This window comes from Sarcophilus harrisii, chromosome 4 (assembly GCF_902635505.1).
Source record: "Sarcophilus harrisii chromosome 4, mSarHar1.11, whole genome shotgun sequence".
In the NCBI taxonomy this organism is placed as follows: domain Eukaryota; kingdom Metazoa; phylum Chordata; class Mammalia; order Dasyuromorphia; family Dasyuridae; genus Sarcophilus; species Sarcophilus harrisii.
The window spans coordinates 175,599,078-175,622,533 of NC_045429.1; the positions used below are offsets into that span (position 1 = coordinate 175,599,078).

The 23,456-nt window shown below is 35.3% G+C and overlaps 1 protein-coding gene across 1 annotated transcript in view; it reads right to left on the minus strand.

The window, feature by feature from the left end:
• The window catches only part of CLVS2 (clavesin 2), a 103,678-nt gene extending 82,000 nt beyond the window's left edge, over positions 1-21,678 (minus strand). The window contains exon 1 of the mRNA XM_003769411.2: positions 19,582-21,678. Coding sequence (XP_003769459.1) covers positions 19,582-19,970 — 389 coding nt within the window. The 5' untranslated portion in view covers positions 19,971-21,678. The remainder of the gene's footprint in view (positions 1-19,581) is intronic.
• Between the last annotated feature and the right edge of the window lie 1,778 nt (positions 21,679-23,456).

The window sequence follows — 23,456 nt, forward strand, 5'->3', positions numbered from 1 at the left end:
CCTGTATAATGTATATCAAATTGCTTACTTTCTCAGAGATGGAGGGAGAGAAAGAAATTCAGAACTCAATTTTTAAATGAATGTTAAAAACTGTTTTTACATGCAATTATGAAAACTATTGTTTAAAAATAAAATGAAGGTAATATAAATACAATATATATTAATAAAAAAATTTCAAAAAATTCTGACTTTAGATTCTATACATAAAGGTACAAAGTATGAGAAAGAAATTAAGTGAATTTGAGATTTTATGCAATGGGACAATATGACCTTACAGACATAACTGAGACTTAATAGAATAAAAGCCATAAGTTTCATATGGTTATGGAAAAATCTGGCTTTTTGCAAAAATCACAGGATAAGAATGGTTAGGAGAGGGATAGGCAGCATTAAAATGATATATTTAAAAGACATGCTTAATATTATGAAATCCAGAAAGCAAAGTGGAAAGCATGGTAGAAAGCACTTGGATAAAGAATAATGGAAACAGAAATAGAAGTGATATTGTGTTTATTGTTTGAACACAGTAATATTTCACTAACAGCATATGAAGTGATCCCTATGGTAGTTTATGTCTGCTATTATGATCAGTATTGAGATGTACTTGATAACTTTCAGAAATTATACAATTTGTCTGAGTGAAAGGAAGTAAAAAAGAAAAATAATTTCAGAGAACACTCATTTGTAAAGTGAGAACACAGCACTAGTTAGTCTCTAAGTTCTTTTCCAGCTCTAAAATCCCATGACATTCATTTATTCAATGGACCTTAATTAAGTACTTACTATAAATGAAGACCTTAGCTAGGGTACTTCAGGAAATACAAAGTATAGATAAGAAAGCCCCTACCTTCATGGAGCAAATTGTTTAGAAGTAGGATAAGACACAAACATAAGATTATAATAAAAATATCATGCAAGTAATACAGAAAAGAAGGGTAAAAACAAGCTGTTGTTAGAAATTTGACTGCAAAGATCAACTGACAGGAGGGAATCAGGAAAGTTCCATGTAGAAAGTATCTTTGTCATTGTGTTTTTAAAGGATGGGTAGGATTTCGGGAAGCAAAGAGAAATAGTGAGACTTTCCAAACACAGGGAACAGCATGACAAGAGTTACAAAGGACATGTTCAAGGAACAAAGTAGCCTACAGTTTTGATGGAACATAGAGTACTTGGAAGCCAAATGTGATAAAATTAACTTTGAGAGGGAATATGGTACCAGATTGTAGAGACTTTTGAATGTCAGGCAAAGAAATGTAAACTTTATTTGGTAGGCAATGAGAAGCAACCACTGAAAAGTTTTGAGCAGAATAGTGATATAATTAGATCGATATGTGAAGAAGGATGGAAATAAGTATTAAGCATCTACTATGTGTCAGATTCTGTGTTAAATGCCTTACAAATGTTATCTCATAAAAAGATTAACCACACAGTGAGTAGAAAATTGGGAAGGAGGGTAGGAAGAATAGAAGAAGAATGATTTACTAGAAGGCTATTATGATGGTAATATAGGGTTGTATGAAGGTGGAGGAAGTGGCAGTAGAGAGAAAGATGTGAACATAAATAATGTTAAGGAGGTGAAATAAATATAAATATGTGAAAGTCTGTATATGAGGTGAAAGGGAGGGAGGGGAAAGTTATAGACAACCATGGAGTTTCAAATATGGAAGACTGAGTGTAAGATCTTGCTGACAACAGAAATAATTTAAGCTAAAAGGAGTAGCAGGTTAATGGGGAAAGATAATAAACTTCTAGCAACACTGAGCAAAATGGTGATGAGGTATCCAAATGAGTATATGCTATGCTGAAGGCAATCAGAAATCAAGACCTGGAATTCAGAAGAAAGGTCAGGTTTGAAATTAAAGAATGGGATCATTAGACATGGAGGGAGTAGTTGAAACAATGGGAATGAATGCCATGAGAAAAAAAATGAGAGAGAGAAAAGAGGCCAATGACAGATATATAAGGAGGATATGTTATAGGATTATTAAAAAAGATGAGGATAAGAAGTGAGTAAAATAAAGAGAAAACATCAGAGTGGAGCAAAGTATGGTATCTCTGAAGTCAGCGAATTCAATTGGAAGTAGGAATGAACAGTGGCAAATATTATAAAGAGATCAAGCAAGACGTAACTCAAAAGACATCTATAATCCTAATAATAGGGAAGGGAAATAGATGGTGTAGTGGACAGAGCACTTGAGTCAGGAAGATCTGATTTCAAATTTGGCTTTCGACACTAGATATGTGACACTGGACGAGTCACTTAATCCTAATTAATTAATTAATCCTCAGTTTCCTCATCTATAAAATGAGACAGAAAGGAAATGGCAAACCATTTCAGTATCTTTGCCAGGAAGACCCTAAACAGGGTCATGGAGAATCTGATATGAATCAAATGACTGAACAACTAGAGTGTGAACAGAAAAGGTTTTAGAAGAACTTCCTTTTGGAGCATAAGTATTCTTGAAGGAACTGGCTGATTTGTTCCAAGATTCAACCATATAGAAAGCTTTTCTTAGATGTGCCCATATTTAGGAGGAAAAAATTTTCAGCATATGAATCATCACTATTTCAGAAGGAAAATTAAAAGACAGGTAGAATCATTATCTTGAAGAAAAAGAAAAGCAGAACTGCAAGGTTAATATTAAAAATGAGTTTACATTTTTTAAATCACAAAGATGGGATTGTTCTCAGATGGATCATGTTAATTCTTCAGTTTTAAAAGGGGAAATTAATAAATCTCTGTAGACTATAATTCAAAAGAGACTTTACACGTTAATTATTCTCCCTGAGGTCAAAATTGATCTTGACTCACTCCAGTTCTCTGTTGTCAAACATGTCGCTTATGACTATTAGCAGCACAGCAAGATATTTGTAAATTGAACATCATTATCCAGAATCTTGAACAAGCCTGAAAGTTATCTTCCAAAGCAATGAGAATATCAAGTATCGTGGAATGATCACAGGCCTGGAAATCAGAAGCCCCAGATTTTGTGTCTGTACCACTATTTATTAGCTGTGTAGCACTAGGTTATTTATTTGATCTTTTTAAATCTCAGTTTCCTCAAGTGTAAAATGGCTATTATAATATCTGATTACCATAGACTCAAATGACATAATTTATTGAAAGACATATAATTGTAAGATATTATAATGAAGTTTTGGTTCCTTTGGCTTCCCCCAATTCTTTTTTTTTCCACATTCCACTTTGAAAGTCCTTTTAATAGTTAAAACATAGAAATGAGCCTAGGGAAACTAAGTGGTAAAATGTATCCACAGATCAGAAGTTGAGAAGCACCAAGTTCAAATCTGATCTCCAATATCTAATAACTTTGTGTCTCTGTGCAAGTTAACTTCTGTCAGCCTCAGTTTGTTATTATTCTATTGTTTCTGTCATATCTGACTCTTCATGACTCCATTTGAGGTTTGCTTGGCATCAGAGTTACTGGAATGGCTTGCCCTTGTCTTGTCCAGTTCACTTTATAGATTAGGAAACTGAGGCAATCGGGGTTAAGTGACTTGCCTACTAGTAAGTACTTGAGGTCAGATTTGAGCTTTTTACTGTAATTATTTTCTTTACTTGAAAACAAATATACAACTTGGAATTTATGTGAGGCAAATTGTGCCATAAGGAGAATTTTTTTTAATAAATAGCTAAACAAAATTTAAGAAACAAAAAACAATAGAAGAACATATTTTTTTGGCATAGGACCACTAGTATAAAAAATAGTGTATGAGTACCTGGATATTATATCTGGCTTGCAACAATACATTATATATGTATGTATACATATGTGTGTATTTTTTGTATATGGATGTGGATAGATAGATAAAATAAAAATAAAATTTAAAAATACCTTCCAGGTTTGCTATTGTGAAAATAAAATGAGATAATATTTGTAAAGATTTGTATTGAAAACTTTAAAATGCTACATAAATACTAGCCATTATTATTACTGTCAGACATTTTCTTTCTTTTTTTTTTTTAATGCTAAGGCAATTGGGGTTAAGTGACTTCCCTAGGGTCACACAGCTAGGAAGTGTTAAGTGTCTGAGGCCAGATTTGAACTCAAGTCCTCCTGACTTTAGGGCTGGTACTCTTTCCACTGCACCATCTAGTTGCCCATGGTCAGAGACATTTTCAAAGCAAAAAGAATCTTATTTGGAGTTTGTATCCAGATTACTTTATGATCCATTTCCTATAACTACCTTTCTCTTGTACATAAAGGAAAGAGCTACAAGGAAGGAGTTATCACATTTAAGGAGTTCTTGAACCCAAACTGTACACCTTAAAAATAATGATTGTTGACAATGATTGTTCACTTTAAGATTAGTAGCAGGAAGACCACTTTACAAAATTTTTGAGAGGCAGTAATGGCTTTGGTAAGACATCTTACCACTTGGGCATCAAACTGCTAAAAAGGTTTTCCTTGAGAGAAATCAAAGATGTTCTATTATATAAAAGAGGTAAAGCAGGATATCCAAACTAAATAAACTTCTATTCTATTTGCTTCCTGAGAAACTGGAGGAAAATTACCTGATCCTCCTGAAGTATTTTCTTGTATAAATGACAATAAAACACTTGGCCTTTGTTAAAGAGTTGTTCTGTGTATTCATAAATTAATAGTTATGACCATTAGATTAATTTTTTTCTTGAGAAATCAAACCATTTAAATATTAAGCATAGGTGAACATAAATTTTGTAGTCCACACTTGCTGCTTCTATTCCCTTACCATCTATTTTAACCCACTCCTATTCAGAACTCTACTGAAATTGCTTTTTATTAAATTATCTGAGACCTTTCACACTCCAGATTAGTACCCCTAAGTCTTCCTTTTCTTTCATCTAGATGAGGCATTCAATACTATAAATCATAATTTCTTTGTTGACTTCCGTGACATTTACTTTCCTATTTCTTTGGCCACTCCTTCTTTGCCTCCTCTGGCTCCCCTTCTTCCTTTAAATAATGATAATATAAAAATAATAGACACTTATACAGCTATTGAAAATTTTCCTGTTTTGAATTAAAAGAATTCTTGGTATGTCTGATCCACTGGAGCAGGAAATTGCAAACCAATCTAATACCTTCTCCAAGAAAACTCTATAAGGGGTTGTGAAGAGTCAGACAAAACTGAACAATAACAGCAACCAAAAGCAACAACCAACTTTTCTGGTCTTATTTCCCATTACCCCACTATATAAAACTTTCACTTGATTAGTCTAATCTACTTGTTATTCCCTTAATATTCTATATATATTGTCCCTACCACACTTTTGCTCACCAATTGCTCTATCTGGATTATTCTCCTTGTCCTCTCCATTTATTTAAGTCCTTCTTTAGGATCCAGGTCACCTCACCTTCTAGTATTAGCCATCAGTAATTACGTCCTTTTCTAAGCCACCTTTTTGACTCTCCAGCCTTTCTCTACCACATCACAGAAACCTCTTCACCTTAGATCATTCCACCCCTGGAACTCACACGTTAGAAATAACCTCAATTCCTGTGTCTTCTACTTCTAATTTGCTGCTTCCTCCCAGAATTTCCATTTTAAGAAGAAGGATGAGCTCAGACATATCTTCATAATGCTTTAAACTGCATTTGTAACTTTATGGACTTTCTCTGTCATGTCCCCATGCCAAATAGTTGTATATTTTCATCTTTCCCTTATCCCCTGTTCCAAGGGCTTTTCAGCTTCCCCTTATCTATTATATTCCTCCACACTTGCATGTCATGGCATAACCTCCCCAATTTCATGATACTCTTCAAGAACAAAGAACAACCAATAATAGAATGTAAACTCTTTGAGGTTAGGGGCTGTCTTTCTTCCTTCTTGTATTTGTATTTCCTGGATTTAGCACAGTGCCTACCACATAGTAAATACTTGTTCACTTGACTTGGCTCTAATCACCAACTGAATATATTATCTGTATTACTCATTTGACATTAACATGTTATTTTGTAGTGTTATTTATCATTTCAAGCAAAATATAGTATAAAAAATGTAAAAACGGTAAACTTAAGAGTCAGAAATTTTTCCCCTCAATACTGTTCTGATCCTTAACTTGTTTCCTGACATTAATAAAATTATTAAACCTTTCTAGCTTCCTGTTTTCTCATCTGTAAAAATAGGAATACATGTAATACTGACCTTACTAGATTATCATAAAAAAAGTGCTTTGGAAATTCTATATAAATATATTATCACTAGCTTATGTATATATGTATATACACATCTTATCTCTCCAACTTGATTACAGACACAGAAAATCATAAAAGTAGAGCTGAAAGGGACTTCATAGGCCTGCTAGTCTTCAATCTCCAGAAGAAGAGACCGCAGTTCAGTCATGTTCAACTACTTGACCAAGGTCAGACAACATAATTTTGCAATATTATAGGAAATATTATCTGAGGATTTATCTGATTTAATTCAAACCTCTTCTTTGGTCTCAAACTAAAAATGAAATATTCCTTCTGGACTAGAGAGGCAAGCAAAAACCTCAGGATTCTTACCAAACTCATTACTGCTTTCAAGCTCATGGAAAATGAGTCACCAGAATGATCCATCCATGACCTGCTGAGAAGCTGAATAACTTTAGAAGGCTGCCAGTAAAACAATCTTTAGTCCATTTTGAGACCAAAACCCTAAAACCAAACTAATTCACCCTGAAAGCCTCATGGAGACAGGTAGGATCAGCAAATACACCTCCAAGAAATAGAAGATTGGCAAATTCATTGTCAGCTCATCCCCTTTTTTTCCCTTTTTAGAGGAATCCACATTAGGCTTGTTTTCAGGGGCTTTACTATTGTGTAAAGGAGACATTCTTTCTTTCCTTCCTAAAATCTCTGAAGTCATGCTAGGTAAGCCCAAAATCTGATATTCAAGTCCTTTCTTATTTAGTCTTCTCTCTAACCTCCTGCCATCCCTTTTCTCTGAAATAGTAGGGATATGATTAATGGGAACAGGAGATTTAAAGATGTAAGAAACCTTAGAGGTTATGTAATCCAAGCACTTCATTTTACAGATGCAGATTAGGAGATCAGAGAGACTTATTTTAATAAATAGCTAAACAGATAGATTAACCAATAAGTTCAATTACTAGTCTATTTGTGCTTACAACTTTTTGTAAAATCAAACTGATCTTTTTCTTCCATTAAATTGGACACTCCTACTGCCTGAGAATTTGTTTTATTATTGTTGTTATCATCATCATCATTTCGCATATATCCCCTAAATTGTACAAAGAATGTTATTTCATTATCTTGTTTGAGCCATACAAAAACTTTGTCATGCATTATAACCCTCATTTTACAGAATGGAATGAGAAAGGTGAAGTATGTTTCAAACCTGATCTTCCCTTCTTGAAATTTAGCATTCTCTCTAGTGGAAGGAAGGAAGGAAGGAAGGAAGGAAGGAAGGAAGGAAAATAGGAGGGAAGGAAGGAGGAAGGAAGGAAGGAGAGAGGGAGGGAGGGGAGGAAGAAAGGGAGGAAGGGGAGGAAGAGAGGGAAGGAGGGGAGGAACAAAGGAAGGAACACTGAACCTGAAAGAGGCTTTCCAGAAGCATTCCTACCAAAGTGCTTTGACTCTTAATCCAATGTTGTCTACACACCAATGCCTACTACTTCCTAGAAGGGACTTTAGATATATGGGGAAATAGAACTTATCTCATCTCTGAAAGGTATGAAGTATATTTTACAAAACAGATTATGAAGTATATATTAACATAAAATTGAACCCAGATGGTATGTCTTACTGAACCCTTCAGACCTGATTGGTCACAGCAGGGAGAATTTGGAAAGAAAAGAAAGAGCAAAGCCATACATCCATTTGGGGACAAGATGGAAAAGAATGAAATTTTCTATAAAGGCACTAAAATATGCACTTCAAAAAATAATTCTGGTTTCTATTACCAAGTTTAGCATATTTCTATCTGAGCTATTATTTTGTGGGTATTAAGGTGAATAAGACTGAAGGAAATGTTAGAGATAAAACACAAAAAGAAAAATCATCTTTCTTTGAAGAAAATGAGTGCCATGATAGCCAGAAGGAACTAGTTCTATGATGGTGGAAAAACACAACCATATACAAAAGACAACTATACCCCTCCATTATTCAGATAGAATACAGGACTCCATGAAGCCAGTATCTGTCTAATAAAAGCTTTCCCTTTAGCCTATTCCTTAACCATGCTCCAAAACATACAGACATATATGCACACACACACACTTACACTTTCTCTCTCTCTCTCTCTCTCTCTCTCTCTCTCTCTCTCTCTCTCTCTCTCTCTCTCTCTCTCTTTCCCTCCCTTTTTCCACTACCAGTCTCTGTCAGTGTCTGAAAGACATTAATTGTTGGAAATTACTCAGGTAATTGCTATTTAAATTGTTATTAGTTCTGATAAACTTCAAACCTTATATTAAAGGATCTGTGTATACATGGGTACATTAGTATTACTGGTGTACCAAAGCAAATGTTATTTGCATTGTACTGTCTGAATTCTCTATTTTGATGGCCAGTTGAGATTTCTCCAGTGTTTTTCTTGTCAAATAAACTAGATGTCTCACTGTACCTGATAAACTTTGCATCTTTTCAAACTTAGCTTTCAACACTTCATGGATTTCATCAGTATGGTCTATTTTCACAAAAACAGACAAAATTCTACTCAAAACCTTAAGACGAAGACACTTAGATGATGTTTTAAAACTTACAAATTACTTTACAAACATTATTTCATTTGATTCTCACATCAGTTCTGCAAATTTCTAACAATTGAAAATTAAATGAAACTTGAAAAAAATTCTTTCAAATTATAAAACTTTTGTTTTCTCTATTCCTATCCTTGACCACTGAGAAAAAAAAAAGGGAAAAAAGTAACAAAGCCCTTGTAACAAATATATACAATTAAGAATAACCAATTTCACAGTGACTATGACCAAAATTATATGCATCTTTCTTGTATCTGAAGACCATTCTTCTATGAAGAGATAAAGGATAAGAGAAAGACTTCTGAAATCCTGATTAGTTGTTGTGTTAACGAGTGTTCTTCAGGTTTTGGAAGATGTTTTTACAATGTTATTTTTGTGTGAATTAATATTTTTGTGCTGTTCACTACAGTCTGTATCATTTCATATAAGAAGTGATGTTTGAGAGCTACCATTGTGAAAAAAATCTGTCATCCTCTGGCCAACCTGGTAATGGGACTTTTTGAAGGTACCTAGACTAGTCCTCTACAATCTGTCCCAGACTCAAAGAATTCTTTACCTTGTCAGGCCCCCACCAAACTATGTTTAGCTGTCATGACATTTGAGAATTCAGGGTCCCCACAATTGTAACTCTTAAGGTCACCATAATTCTTAAGGAAAAAAAAACTTAAGGAAATTGTTTTGAGTTATTTTTTCCCTCTGCAGAGATCAGTGAGTGGGACTAGACTTGTGATTTCACTGGCATGGGAAACTCTCTGATGAAGAAATTCCCTCAAACATAGAAGATTTTTTTTCTGTTACATTGAAATATGTTGTTGTTTAGTCATTTTTCAATCCTAACCTACTCTTCATGACTCCATTTGGGGATTTTGGGGCAAAAATATTAGAGTGATTTGCCATTTTCTTCTCCAGATCATTTTGCAGATGAGCAAAATGAGACAAATAGGGTTAAGTGACTCACCCAAGCTTGTACGTGTCTGAGGTCAGAATTGTATTCAGGAGGAAGAGTCTTCCTGACTTTAGGCCCAGCATTCTATCCATTGTATCACCTAACTGCCCTAATATTGAAATACACATTCTACAGATAAAAATAATGCCTTCTTCCAATAATTTTTATCATGGCATGAGGTTCTCTGTCTAAATCTGTCAAGCACAAGCCTTGTAAGGGTATATAGCAAACTGAAAAGGCTCTCATTGTAGGCCCGTCAATAGATTGCATGTTGATGGTCTGAGAACCAGAGGACTTAAACACAATGCAAGGTCTAGAAACAGAAAGCTCTGAGTTCAAATCTAACTCCAAAATTTACCAGACCATGTCCAGGTCATTATCCAGTGACCACACAGTTAAGTCACTAACTTCTGTCTGCCTTAGTTTTCTGAACTGCAAAATGGGTATTATAATAATAACATCTAACCTCCTAGGATTGGAATGAGGATCAAAGAATACAATATTTGTAAAGTGTTCCACCGTATGCCTGGCACATAATAGATATTTAATGAAGGCTTGTTCTCTTCCCCTCTTCTCCAGGTCACAAAGTGATTAATTCTTCAGGCACAGAAATACTCAAAGACTAGGTGTCAAATTGTACTAAGATTAGAATTGCTGTCACTTGAAGATCTATCAATGGTGATGAAACTCAAGATGCTTTAATCATATTTAAAATTATGCTCCCCCTCATAAGTTTGGCATTGACCATATAAATAATTCAATGAATTCAGCAGAAGGAGAAAAGTTGAATATACATAACAAAGGCATTGAGTTTTTTGTTTGTTTGAACAGGTAAGGACAGGAATCAAACCAATGGTATAGAGAACTCCTGGATGAGAAAATACTTTATGCAAACCAAGTCAGCACTTTGAAATTAATATCCTCAGAGAGTTGTCTAAATCACTAAATTAAGTAAATTGTCCAAAGAACTACAGTCAATATATGTCAGAGGAAAGACTCAAATCCAGGTCTGCTTGGCTTTGAGACCAATTCTGTTAGCATCCCTCTTTTTCTAAATGACACTAAATCTAGCACCATGACTTCATTTCTGGAATTTCTTGTTTACATCATTTACATGGCACCCTTGGTACCATATTGCCTTGTGATGAATACAGTTTCAGGTTGTTATTCAGCTCTTCACAGGTTTTTTCACAAGCCACATTGTAAATTCCTTGAGACCAGGGACTGAATTCATGACTAATACTATGCACAGAGAAGATAGGATATAAAATTCTTATGATGAATAACCAGATTAAGTAAATGTTTCATTCTTCAACTGGTTGGATGCTACCATAATATCCAGCATTAAGAGTCATTGGTTCTTTCAGACTAGTAGAGTAATTCAAATAATTGCAGCATCAGCAAAATATACCCACTAATGAGACTTAGAGTTAAAACCATTCCTAAATGGTTCAGTCTGGGTTTTCAGGAGAAATATTAGTCACTAAGTTCCATATTACATACTTCAAAGTATCTTGAAATATTGGATCAGACTTTGGTGGATAATTGTATCTTGGTAAGTCTTGCCCAAAAAACCCTTTTAGAAAAGCAATACAGTGAAGGGAGAAAGTACTTGCTATGGAGTCAAAGACATTGGGCTTATATCCTAATATGCTTGACATTCATTTGACTTTGTGCAAATCATCTAACTCCTTAGTTCTCACTTTCCTCATCTATAAAATGAAAGAATTGAACCAAATTGCCTCTAAAGTCCCTTCTAGCTATAAATGGATGATCTTATGATCTTCTGTTTGATCTGAGAATGTACTATGTGATCCTGGAAACATCCTAATCCTAACAAATGCTAAATGATGAGCCACTGAAAGTTGGCATTCTTGACTTTGAGTGCTATCCCATTTTTGTAACATGCTAGTTAGGGTGTCTATTGTAATCAAGAAAAAACGACCACCGCCATCTTTGTTTTGGCAGGGTCTACTCTTTCTTTACTAAACAAGCTACATATATTCTGGCCACATATCCTCTTCCTACTTGATACTTCTTTTTTATTTCAGGACTCCTTTTCTGAGATAGTTGCTCAATCCCCAAATATTTGGATTCTTTTATTATTGGAAACTTTTATGTAAGATTGATTCTTGCCTACCTATGACCTTCGAGATAGGAAACCATTCAGAACTAACTGATTATTCCTTATTAAAACATCTTAGCTGCCATGATCCCTGAACTGCACTGAAGGATGCAGTGAAAATGGACTTAGAAGCCTCAATAAGAGCTTTTAAAGCTATTCAAAACCTGACCCTCTTCTATCTTTCCATTCTTTTTACTCTTCCTCCCCTCCATATTCTGTGAAATTCAGTGCAACTGGCCTATTTGTTGCTCCTCACAAAGGACACTCCATCTTCTGGCTGAACATTTTCATTTCTGTCCCCCAAACCTAGAATATTTTCCATCTTCATCTGTACCTTCTCTGGCTTCCCTCAAATCTCAGCTAAAGTCCCATGCGAGAAGCTATTTCAATGCCTCCCAGTCCTGCCTTTCTTCTGAGACTACTACAAATTTATCCTACATATACATATAATTTGTACATAATTATTTGTATATTGTTTTCTCTATTAGACTGTGAGCTCCTTTGCCTTTCTTTGTATTCTTAGTGCTTAGCACGACCTTGAAACATTTTATTGCTGTTCTTCAGTCATTTCAGTCATATTTGACTCTCTATGAAGCCATTTTGGGGTTTTCTTGGCAAACATACTGAAGAGATTTGCCATTTCCTCTTCCATCTCATTTTCAGATGAGGAACTGAGCTGAACAGGGTGAAGTGACTTGCTCAGGGTCACACAGTAAGTGTCTGAGAATAAAATTGGTGAGCATTTGTAGTGGAATTTAATTCAGAAGGAATTATGTGATGTATGTATAGAAGCACTCACTCAACTAGATCTGTGGTCTCATCACATGGTTCCTCCTTCCAATGATGAAGGCCTATCTATTATATGTAATTCCTATATAATTCTTCTCCGTGTCCTCCAGTAATACTCACAAAGGGAGCCTAGACAACTGTGCAGGAACCTTCCTTGTTCTCTTAATATTATAAGGATACCAACAGAATACATGGGTTATCCTTGGTTATCTTTTACTCTCATCACATGACCATCATCAACTTAAATACATTAATTATGTTAAATTATAGCCTATAGTATCTTATACATTTCTATTTCTACTTCTTTGTAAATTAATAATCGATCTCAAATATAACCTTTTTGAACAAAAGTCACTTAAATAGAATACTTCATTGCTCAACCACAAATCAGGGTTTAATACAGTAAAGTAGAAACCATTTATGATATTGGTGAGGAAAATAATATCTATCATCTGCTTTACAAACTAACTCTGATGTATGAGTCATGTCGTTATGTTTCAGAAGGCATAATTTAACACAAGACATATACTTGTACATGTACACTAGGGAGACATGTCATAATGGGGTTCAATTAAATCTCTTTGGAATTAATTTCATTTTATTACTACCTTACTATTGGTATTACTTACTATTACTACCCTACCTATTCCTAATGATGACAGAATTAATTTCTTTATATTCCCTTGTTTCTCTTCTTATACCTCATGACATCTTTCTTCACCTTACTCATTTTATAAAATTTTCCAATTAGGAAAAGAAATTGGACATTATATGTACATATACTTATATACACACATATATATTACATATATATGTATATGTGCAAATGTATTATAACATACACATAAGCATATTCATACATATTAATAAAAGAAAGACAGTATCCACACTGAGATAAGGAGAGAAGTGCAAGACCTGATGAAGACTAAAGTGAAGACAGAAAGGGGAAAAAATCTTAACTGGACTAGAGAATGAATAGAAGACTAAGGCCAACCTAGATTTAGGAGAGAAAAGTGAAGGAAATTGGAAATCTTAGCTGACCTAAAGAAGGGAAAATAGAGAAAGCAGAGATCATAATCAGTTTAGAACACTATGAAATCTGAGTGAGAAAGCTTTAGAACAAGATTCTGTTCAGGAAAGAGAAAAAGGATGAGACTGAAGGAAAAAAGCAATGACCACAACAAAGTATCTGTAACATATATATAGTGACAGAATTGTATGCTGTTGTTCAGAATTTGAGGCAGCTAATTGGTTCAGTGAACAGAGCATTGAACTTGCAATCAGGATGAACTGAATTCAAATCTAGCCATAGATACTTACTAACTTTATGACTCTGGGCAAATCAATTAATCTCTGTTTCTCTTAATCCACTGAAGAACAAAATGGCACTCCACTCCAGTATCTTTGCCAAGAAAACTCCATAAAGTTACCCATACATATAACCTATAAATAAAAGGCCATTAAAATTTTTTAAAAAGAAAAAGAAAACTCCATGGATAGTATTAGTCCATAGGGGTCACAAAGAGCAAGTGATACAGTGGATAGAGCACACAGGACAGAGTGTTCATCAGTTCAAATCTGGCCTCATATACTTACTAGCTGTATGACTCAAAGTAAGTCACTGAACCCTGTTTGCCTCAGTTTTTCATCTGCAAAAATGAGCTGGAGAAAAAAAAATGCCAAAACATTCCAGTTCCTTTATCAAGAAAATTCCAAATGGGGTGATGAAGAGTCAGACAAAATTCAAACAATTGAATAATAACAAGAGTTGTTCAGAATTTATAAAGCAAATCTCTCTTTGCATATATATATATATATGTGTGTGTGAGTGTGTATATATATACATAAACATATATGTGTAGGTATGTGTGTATGTATATGTATTCATATATTTTATATATATATATATATATATATATATATATATATATATATAAAACGACAATGGAAGGTTGTGGAGTCAGAATACTTGTTTCTCATTCTTCAGTTTTCCTAGTGTTTTTGAAAATTATGTTAGACAATCTAAAATAAAGAAGCAAAAAAATGTTATTGATCTTTTCCAAGTTACTGCCTGTTCAATAAATGTAATAAATCACATGTGTCTGTTCCTTTTAGAAAAAGAAAAAACTCTCAGAGACCACACAGAAAGGCATTTTGACAAGAATGTCTTTTAACTTTCCAGTTATAGAGTGGGAAAGAGGGGAACATTGTGAAAATTGCACTTTTACCTTGGTATTTTTGTGGAAAAAATGTGTTCTCCAGTGTTTCTGGAAGCATGCCAGTGTTTTACAATAACTAGATTTGTCTTTTCATTATTCTGTTGCAGAAACAAATCCAATTTCATTTATGGATGGATGGCCTCCCCTCCCCCATATTTACTTTTGTCCAACAGTCTCCTATACAGCTATACCAACTAATTCTCCAAATCTAAAATTCAAGAAGATGGGTGTCAGCTAACTTTCCACTCATATGTAACCCAGTTGAACTCAGCCAAATCTTATTTAGTAAAATGCTAGCATAGTGTTAGGAGCTGTGAAGAATATAAAAGAAACATAAAACACCGTTTCTGACCTGTTAAGCAGATCAATTCTTCAATGACTTTGGTTTGACAAATCTCTTAGAAAACATAACAAAGGGTGCAAGCAATACATTACAAGACTGGGGTAGGCAGTGGAGTAGAAGAATTCTTTATTCTACTCTTGGATTCTCCCATAAAAAATCATCCACATCTACTAACTACCCAACTTTCTACTGACTAAAAACTACCATTACGAGAGCTCCTAATGTCCAACAAAAATGCTAGTTTTATTCTTGGTCAAACTAAGAGATTCATGATCAAGATTTACTTAGAGAGTTTGACTAGTTACATGAGATTTAGGTGTTGTTGGAACAGCAGGGAACTGAATGAGGGAAATGAAGAGCAGGATAGAGAATTTTTCTGGTGAGTTGAAACCATATTAGGAAAGCAAAGCCTTTTTCTGGAGGAGAAGTAGGGAAAGAGAAAGAATATGACAAACAGAATTAAAAATATTAAGCATCTAGTAGCAACAATGAAGTTTTCAAAAGGCTGGAGAATACAGTAAATATATAAAAGGTCAAGCACAACAGACCAGCGAAGGGTACAAAGGTTGAAGTTGATGAGGTGAGTCTGGTGATGAGAATGAGATGAACTAAAGAGCAGGTGGTCTTCACAATTCCAAGACCAGAAAAGAAACCTGAAAATAAGATATTTGCCTCTACTATGGTGGTAGAAAGTGAAAATGAATTAAGAAGCCTCTTGATGAGAACAAAAGAGGAGAATGTAAAAACTAGCTTGAAGCTTAACATCAAAAAAAAATGTAGATATTGGCAACTGGTCTCATCATTCTGGCACACACAGAGAAAAGAAATGAAAGACGTGTCAGATTTTATATTTGGGGGTTCAAAGATCACTGCTGAAAACAACTACAGAAATTAAAAGATGCTTGCTCCTTGGAAGAAAAGCTATAGCAAATAAGGGCAGCATACAAAAGTAGAGACATCACCTTTCCAACAAAGGTCTATATATTCAAGGCTATGGTTTTTCTAGTAGCAGGGTATGGCAGTAAGAGTTGAACTATAAAGAAAGCCAAGCACTGCAGAATCAATGCTTTCAAATTGCAGTGCTGGATAAGGCTGTCCAAGGGGCAGCAAGGAGGCCAAATTGGTCAATACTTAAAAGAAATTAATTCAAGCTATTCATTGGAAGGTCAAATATTGAAGCTGCATCTTAAGTATTTTGGCAACAAAATGAAAAGATGGGACTCATTGGAAAAGACCCTGATGTTGGGAAATATTGAAGGCAAAAGTAAAAGGGGACAGCAGAGGATGAAATGCATATATAGTATCATGAAAACAATGAACATGAACTTGGACAGACTTAGAAAGATAGTGTAGTTAGTCCTATGGTCCATGGGATCATGAAGAGTCAGACACAACTGAATAATTGAACCGGTTGATTGAATTCATCTCTTTCCAATATATTTACATGTCAATTAGAGTGAAGTAAAAAAAATTGTGTAAAACTGTGCAGTAAATATTAAATTCCTTCTGTCTTATAAGCATAACTAAGGCAGCATGATATAATAGAATAAGCATTACGTAGAGTCAGAGGTTTAAATTCTAGATTCACCATAAACTACTTCCAAATCATAAAATGATTTGGAAAACATTTCATTTCCCTATTTTACACTTCAGTTTCTTCATCTGTAAAATGGGAGGATGGGACTAAACAACCTCTGAGGTTCTTTCCAATTCTAAATCTATGTATAATCTTTGATTTTTCATATCTTTGGGTCTCAATTTCTTCATCTGTAAAATGATGACATCAGAGATTTTTACTAACTTGAAATCTATGATTTAATATCAAACATTGTTCACCAACCAATCTTAATATTCCAAACTTTCTTGATTACTTCAAAGTTGTTTCTTATTAGAATTCAGCTTTCTCCTAAATCTAAAATTCCAAAGGGCCTAATAATGTCTTGCATATAAACAGTTCTCAAAAAAGCTTTATTGATGCTTGCCATCTGGGAGGGGGTGGAGGGAGGGAGGGGAAAAATCGGAACAGAAGTGAGTGCAAGGGATAATGTTGTAAAAAATTACCCTGGCATGGGTTCTGTCAATAAAAAGTTATTAAAAAATAAATAAATAAATAAAATTTTTTAAAAAGCTTTATTGAATGAATGAATTCTATAATTTTATGTTATAATCTTTCTGCTTTCAAATGAAAAATATATTAATATTACTTAGATGAAACCAACTTTCATGTCAATCCATAAATTACTTTCTAACACCAAAAAAATCTATAGATTAACAAGTATAACTTTTTAACTGTACAAATGAAAGAAAGCTAACAAAATACAACTTTCTGAAAAGTTTCAAGAGTTGCCATTTTCACTTGTGAAGCTAAAACTATGTTCATAAAAAAAATCTAGAGAGTTTGGAAAGCTCTTGAAATGAATTTATTCCAATATCCTTTCATTGATGAGTAAACTAAACCCTAAGAAGTTATGGGACCTAGGTTCACGGAATTAGTAAATAGTAAAGGTGAAACTAAAACTCAGCTATACTAATTCTAGATCTTTTAATCTTTAGACTAATCAATAATGCCATCTCAGATTAATCTACAAATCAGTAGCTGAATATTAACTCATATATGCTACTAATTAAAAGTAAGTTTTTTATGTATTTGTGTCACTGTGAATGAAATTCCTTTTAGAATACTGCCTACAACTCATTTTGTATGCTATTTAAATCAAAAAATTTTCTCACAGTTTATTGTAACTAAATAAAACAAAAATTTTCCATTTAACTGGCATATAAAACATTCATTCTTTCTAAAGAAATTTTTACATTTTGATTTGTCTAATAAATGATTTGCATATTCCCATTATTCATTTCTTCAAATGCATTTGTTACTTTTGAAAGAAACAGAATTCAAAACAAGATATCCAATAGATTACTTTCAGCTTTCTTTACTCACAAAAAAAAAAAATTGGAGAAAAATAATTGATACTATTTCAGAAATGTCATCTTAGCCCTAAATCTTCATATATATGTGCCTTGCATTTGAGTAGAATATTACTTTCCCAAACCATCCTACCAATTACCCAATGAATCTTGACTTTTGACTCTCTTCAGGGATAAGTTTGTCAACATGATTAAGAAACAATCAGAGTTTACTTTAATATAATAAAACAAAGTTTACTTGCCATAACAAGAACAAATTACCCCTATTTATAACACAGATTCACACACATACACATACACACACAGATATAAAAGAGCTACTCCTGAAAACAAGTTTATATTATAAAATTTCAAGGCTATGAAAGTTCATCTATAAGAATTCTTAATAAATATAAAAATATTTCATACAAGCTTCAGATATATTTAAGCTATCTAAAAGACACCTGTCAAAAAATTAAAATACAACTTTTTATTTAAAAACTTATAAATAACAGTGATAAAAATAATTTTATGTCTCTTATTCAACTTAGAACATTAGCTAGTACTAACTAGTACAAAAATCTTTTTAAAATTCACACATTTTTCAACCTGGAAAAATACTTCAGAATAAGAAAGCAGAAAATATGTGGTTTGCATTCTTTTGGCTAGCATCAAAATCTAAATAATATGGTAATACATCTTTTTTTAAACACCCAGAAATTTATAGGAATTTCCACATGAACTCATCTGAGTGTTTTCTACTTTTTTCTCCATCACTCTGAACAATATCATTGAACAGGAAGCACATTGTTGTGTTGCTCTTAATATAAGTGACAGATGTAGAATAAGCACACCAAAGATGTTTTCTTTTCAGTGTTTTTAAGGCAACCTTAGCCTATAAAATGTGTGTTTTATTGAAGTGACACATATCATATTATCCTTTCATCTACACATCACTAAGCAGCAATGTCCCCAAGAATTGAAACTACTTGTATCTAGCTGAATATTTTCTTAAAAGCAAAATGCTTAAGCATACAAGAGATACTGGGATCTCTTTTAAGAACATTTTAAAAACAGATGGTTAAAAAAAACAAAAGTATGTTTCTGCTCTCATTTCTCAGCAATTCAGTGAACTTTCTTAGGAGATTATGAAATGGAAGATAGGGATAAAGGTATTTTTTTTATGGTCCTACTTGGCTAATCTTCAACAATATAGTTACGCAAGCCTGGCTTGCTACTAACCAAAAGGGTCTGTCTAGTAATCAAGTCAGGGACAGGCACCATATCTTATCTAAGTGTATCTTCCCCCTCTCCATTTCTTGTTATGGTGCTCTGCAATAGCAGGTTTTTAATAAATTGAATTAACAAGAAGTTGGCATGCTCCCTCAGACTTCTGAAAGCTTATTTCCTAACCCCAGTTTCTGGTGACATCAAAAAAAAAAGTTATCAGATCTCAATTTACATCCCAGGAAAGGGGTTAGTAAAATAATTTCTCCTAGATTCTTTCCAAAAGTTTGGCCTATAGCAAGAACTGGGTTGAAGATTTACCTGCTCTGGTCCCAGTTGGCTGCAAAGAGGACTAGAATCTTCCTGCCATAGTGGTCAAGATTGGCTAGTCCTCCAGGAAAGCCATCTTTTAGAGCCTGCTTGATGCCAGGATCCGTAGCCTTAAAGCTTTTAAACATGTCCAGATTCTGTTGTCTGTATTCAAAGTACTGGGCCAGGAGGCGGAAAGCCTCAAAGTGATGAAACTTCCTGGCCCGCAGGAAGCGTAAGATAAAGGCATCATCCGTGCGAAGGAAACCAATATCTGGCCTGGTGATAACCATATCCCGTACCTCCTGAATGTCCTGGTGCAAAGTGTCTGGGTTCTCATTCAGCTCCAGTCGGGCTTTTTCCAGTGTCTCTGGAGATAGACCTGCTTGTAAATGAGTCATTGTGCTCCAGTTTCTTGTCTCCTCTTGTTCCTTGTTGACCAGTCTGGCCTCTGCTACACACCCTACCCCCTTGGACCCTGGCTGCAACTGCTGCTGCCTCCCTTTGCTTTACAGAAAACAATTTGTCTTCGTATCGAATGTGGTACCCTGTTGCTCCAGATTATCTTCTACCACGCTCTGCCCCCCCGAAAAATGTCCCACTCCTGCTCCCTTCTCTTCAGAGGATATGTCCCCCTGTAGTTTCAAGCACTCTTTTACTCCTCGTACTATCCTAAACAGCCCCTGCTATCTTGCTGCTGTCTTCCTCTCTCTTCTCTTCTAAGATATAATAAAAACAACCCCCACGCACATCTCAGACCCAATACCCTGATGCTGCTGCAGTCCCCACTAAAGGAAGAGCCCTAGATAAAGATGGGAATTCTGATTAATAATAAAGTGCCTCTTCAGCAGAGTTCCGGGGCGGGGAGAGAGAATCTTTAGAGGAAAAAAAGAAAGAAAGAAAGAAAGAAAAGAAAATAGGAGGGGGAGGGATCCTACTTATCTCTGCTTATTCAAAGATGTATCTTTTTGTCATTATTTAATTAAAAGAATAAAAAAAAAAAAAGACGAGCTGTAGGTTTGTGTTTAAAATTCCTTTGATCCAAGTAAAGGATCCGGGTAAAGCTGGTTCTCTCCCTCTCTCCCTTTGGTATATAGTGATCTCATATGGTACCAGCAAAATTTTTGGTGGCGGTGGTGGCGGTGGCAGCAGCCAGCGTGGGCTCCCCCTCCACTACCTCCTCCTCTCAGCCTTTTATCTAAGCCGCCTAGCCCCACTCCCGCCTAGGTGGGATCTCTCCCCAGTGAATCTACATGGTCTCAGGGTGGAGGGGAAAAAAAGAAAAGGAGTGAAAGAGAGAAAAGAAAACAAAAATATCTCTAGCTAGACAACAAACACCCCTAAATGAAGAGAGGCGAAAGAGCAGCACCCAGGGCCCCTATCCTACCAGCAAAAAGGGAGGTGGGGGAGAAACGCTTAAGCAATGCAGCACTCCCCGGCATCCATCAGGAGCAGCGGCAGCGGCAGGGATGGAGATGGAGAGACCTAAGGAGAGAAGCGGTGGCGGCGGGAGCAGAGGAAACGAGGAGGAGCTGCGGCACCGAACCCGGAGCCAAGGACACGCACGGGAGGAGTTGCCGCGGGAACATATTACCCTCGATGGGTTCCCTTGCAACCCGGCTGCCTCTCGGAGACAGCGGGTGGGAGGCGAAGAGGGCGGGGGAGGGGCGCTCGAAGAGCTAAGGATGCTGATGCTGCCGCTGCTGATGCTGCTGTAGCTTCCTCCACCCCGTTCTCTCTCAGCCCAGCCAGGCGCGCTTGCAGGTGGGGCACTGGGAAGGAGTCGCGCATCTGTGGCACTAGAGATAGAGTGGTCCGCCCAGTGCCGCCGCCGTCGCCTGCCTTTGTGCTCCCTCTTCTGGGCCAGTCTGGGGCTTCTGGGGTGGAGAGACAGCGGCGATCGCGCGCGCCGGGGCGCCTGCCTAGTGTTGGGGCGCTGCTACTTGCTGGCAGGTTTGCGTCAGGCTGGGCTCCTGCTCCTGCTTCTGCTGCTGGCAACTGCTGCTTCTAAAACAAGACTCCGACTCAACCCAACTCTCCTTGCCCAGTACTGTTCTTGCTGCAACATACGCACTCACTCTGGCATATTGTGCTTCCTTCCCCCTCCTTCCCCTAAACACACACACACACACACACACACACACACACATACACACACACACACACACACACACACACACACACACTACAGTTTTCTCTCCACAAGATGAGGAATTTTAAGAGGAATTCACAAATTCCTAACCCCACCAACTTTAATCATACACCTGCTTCCTCTGTTTTGTCTGCAGACCACTAGCAATAAAAAGTCATGGCCCTAGGGCAAGAGAGGCTCGCCTTACAGCTACTTCCCCTCCATTCTTTTTCCACCCTTTGTATGCTAGAGCCCAAGCATAGGGGAGTAATTTGTTGTGTAAAAGAAAAATCATATTTACATATATTTCTTAATTCCGATTGAAGTTGATTCCAGAGTGGGAGGAGTTAAGTACCTTCAGCTCTATTATGATTGGAACTATTCAATTTAGTACTAATCAAGGTAATAAGTGACATTTTTATCAAGCTTTAAGGCCCATCTTTAAGAAAAGGGAAATGGGAGTTTTACACAGTAAACCCCCCTTTTATAGAGAAGGAGACGGTCCTGAGAGACTTGCCAAGGGTCACACATTATTAAGTGTCAGAGTCTGGATTCAAACACAAGTCTTCCCTTTACCAACTTTAGCATTCTTCATTACCACAATGTTGCCCTCAGAATGTTACAATTCACAGTTTTCAAAAAGAACAACAAAATACAAGAAAGCTATATAGATAACCAATATTTTCAACCATAAATCTGATATTAAAGGAGATGGAAATTAGGTATACAGGAAATAGAATCTTCTGAGAAAGGCCAGCCTCAAACTTATGAATTTATCATTAGTTTACCTTATATAATTTTCATAGTCGACTTATACGATTAATAAAGCTGTGTGTGAGACACCTCAATCTTTGCCTCAACTTTATAAATCTGTCCAGTGGAAATAATGGCAGGAAATAAATGACATCTTGGTCATACAAATTCATATTTAATTAAAGGCAAAAAGGGTTTTTGTTTGTTTTAAAGATAATTTATAGTGATTTGCATCCAAATTATTATTAACAATTATAGATAAGTCAATAGAGCAATATAATAAGGTGAGGAATTGAAGAACAGAGTTTTTAATTATTATTACTTTTTTGAAACTCCACTATAAATTTATGATTTGGGCATTGAAATTTTTAGTTTTTAATAAAGGTAATGATGCTAGTAACACTAGTAGTTGGAGATGGGAAGGTAGAGAAAGAGAGATGCTAGGTTTTTGTAAACTGGGAGATGGGAGAAAGAAGAAATTGAAATACATGATCCTCCTAATATCAATATATCCCTACATAGAATTCTGCATGCAGTTAGATAATAAAGTTTTCAAGATCTTGACTCATATGATAAAAGATGAGTAATTTGTTTCTATATGCCCCTAATATATACTATAAAGTCTTGCACACAACAGGCATTTAAAATACTTACTGAATTTAATTCAGTTTCATATATTTCCAAAAAAGAATTCTAGAAAAACTCTTCCCTTACATCAGCTGATTGAGGATCTTTATTTAATTACTAATTGCTTTATTGGATCTTTATAATCTATAAAGCAGTAAAGCACTCTTTCCTTTTTAAAAATGAATTGAACACTTTAAAAATGGAATTTCTAGAAAAATCAGATTTATGGATCCAGAGCCATCTTGATAAACCTTATGGTTTGTTTCACTCTCTATCTTAATAATAATAAAGAATATTGCTTCCAATGCAGTTAAATGTAAGATATTGATGACATGTTATAAATTATTTATTGTGCACACAGATCTTGCCTCTTTTC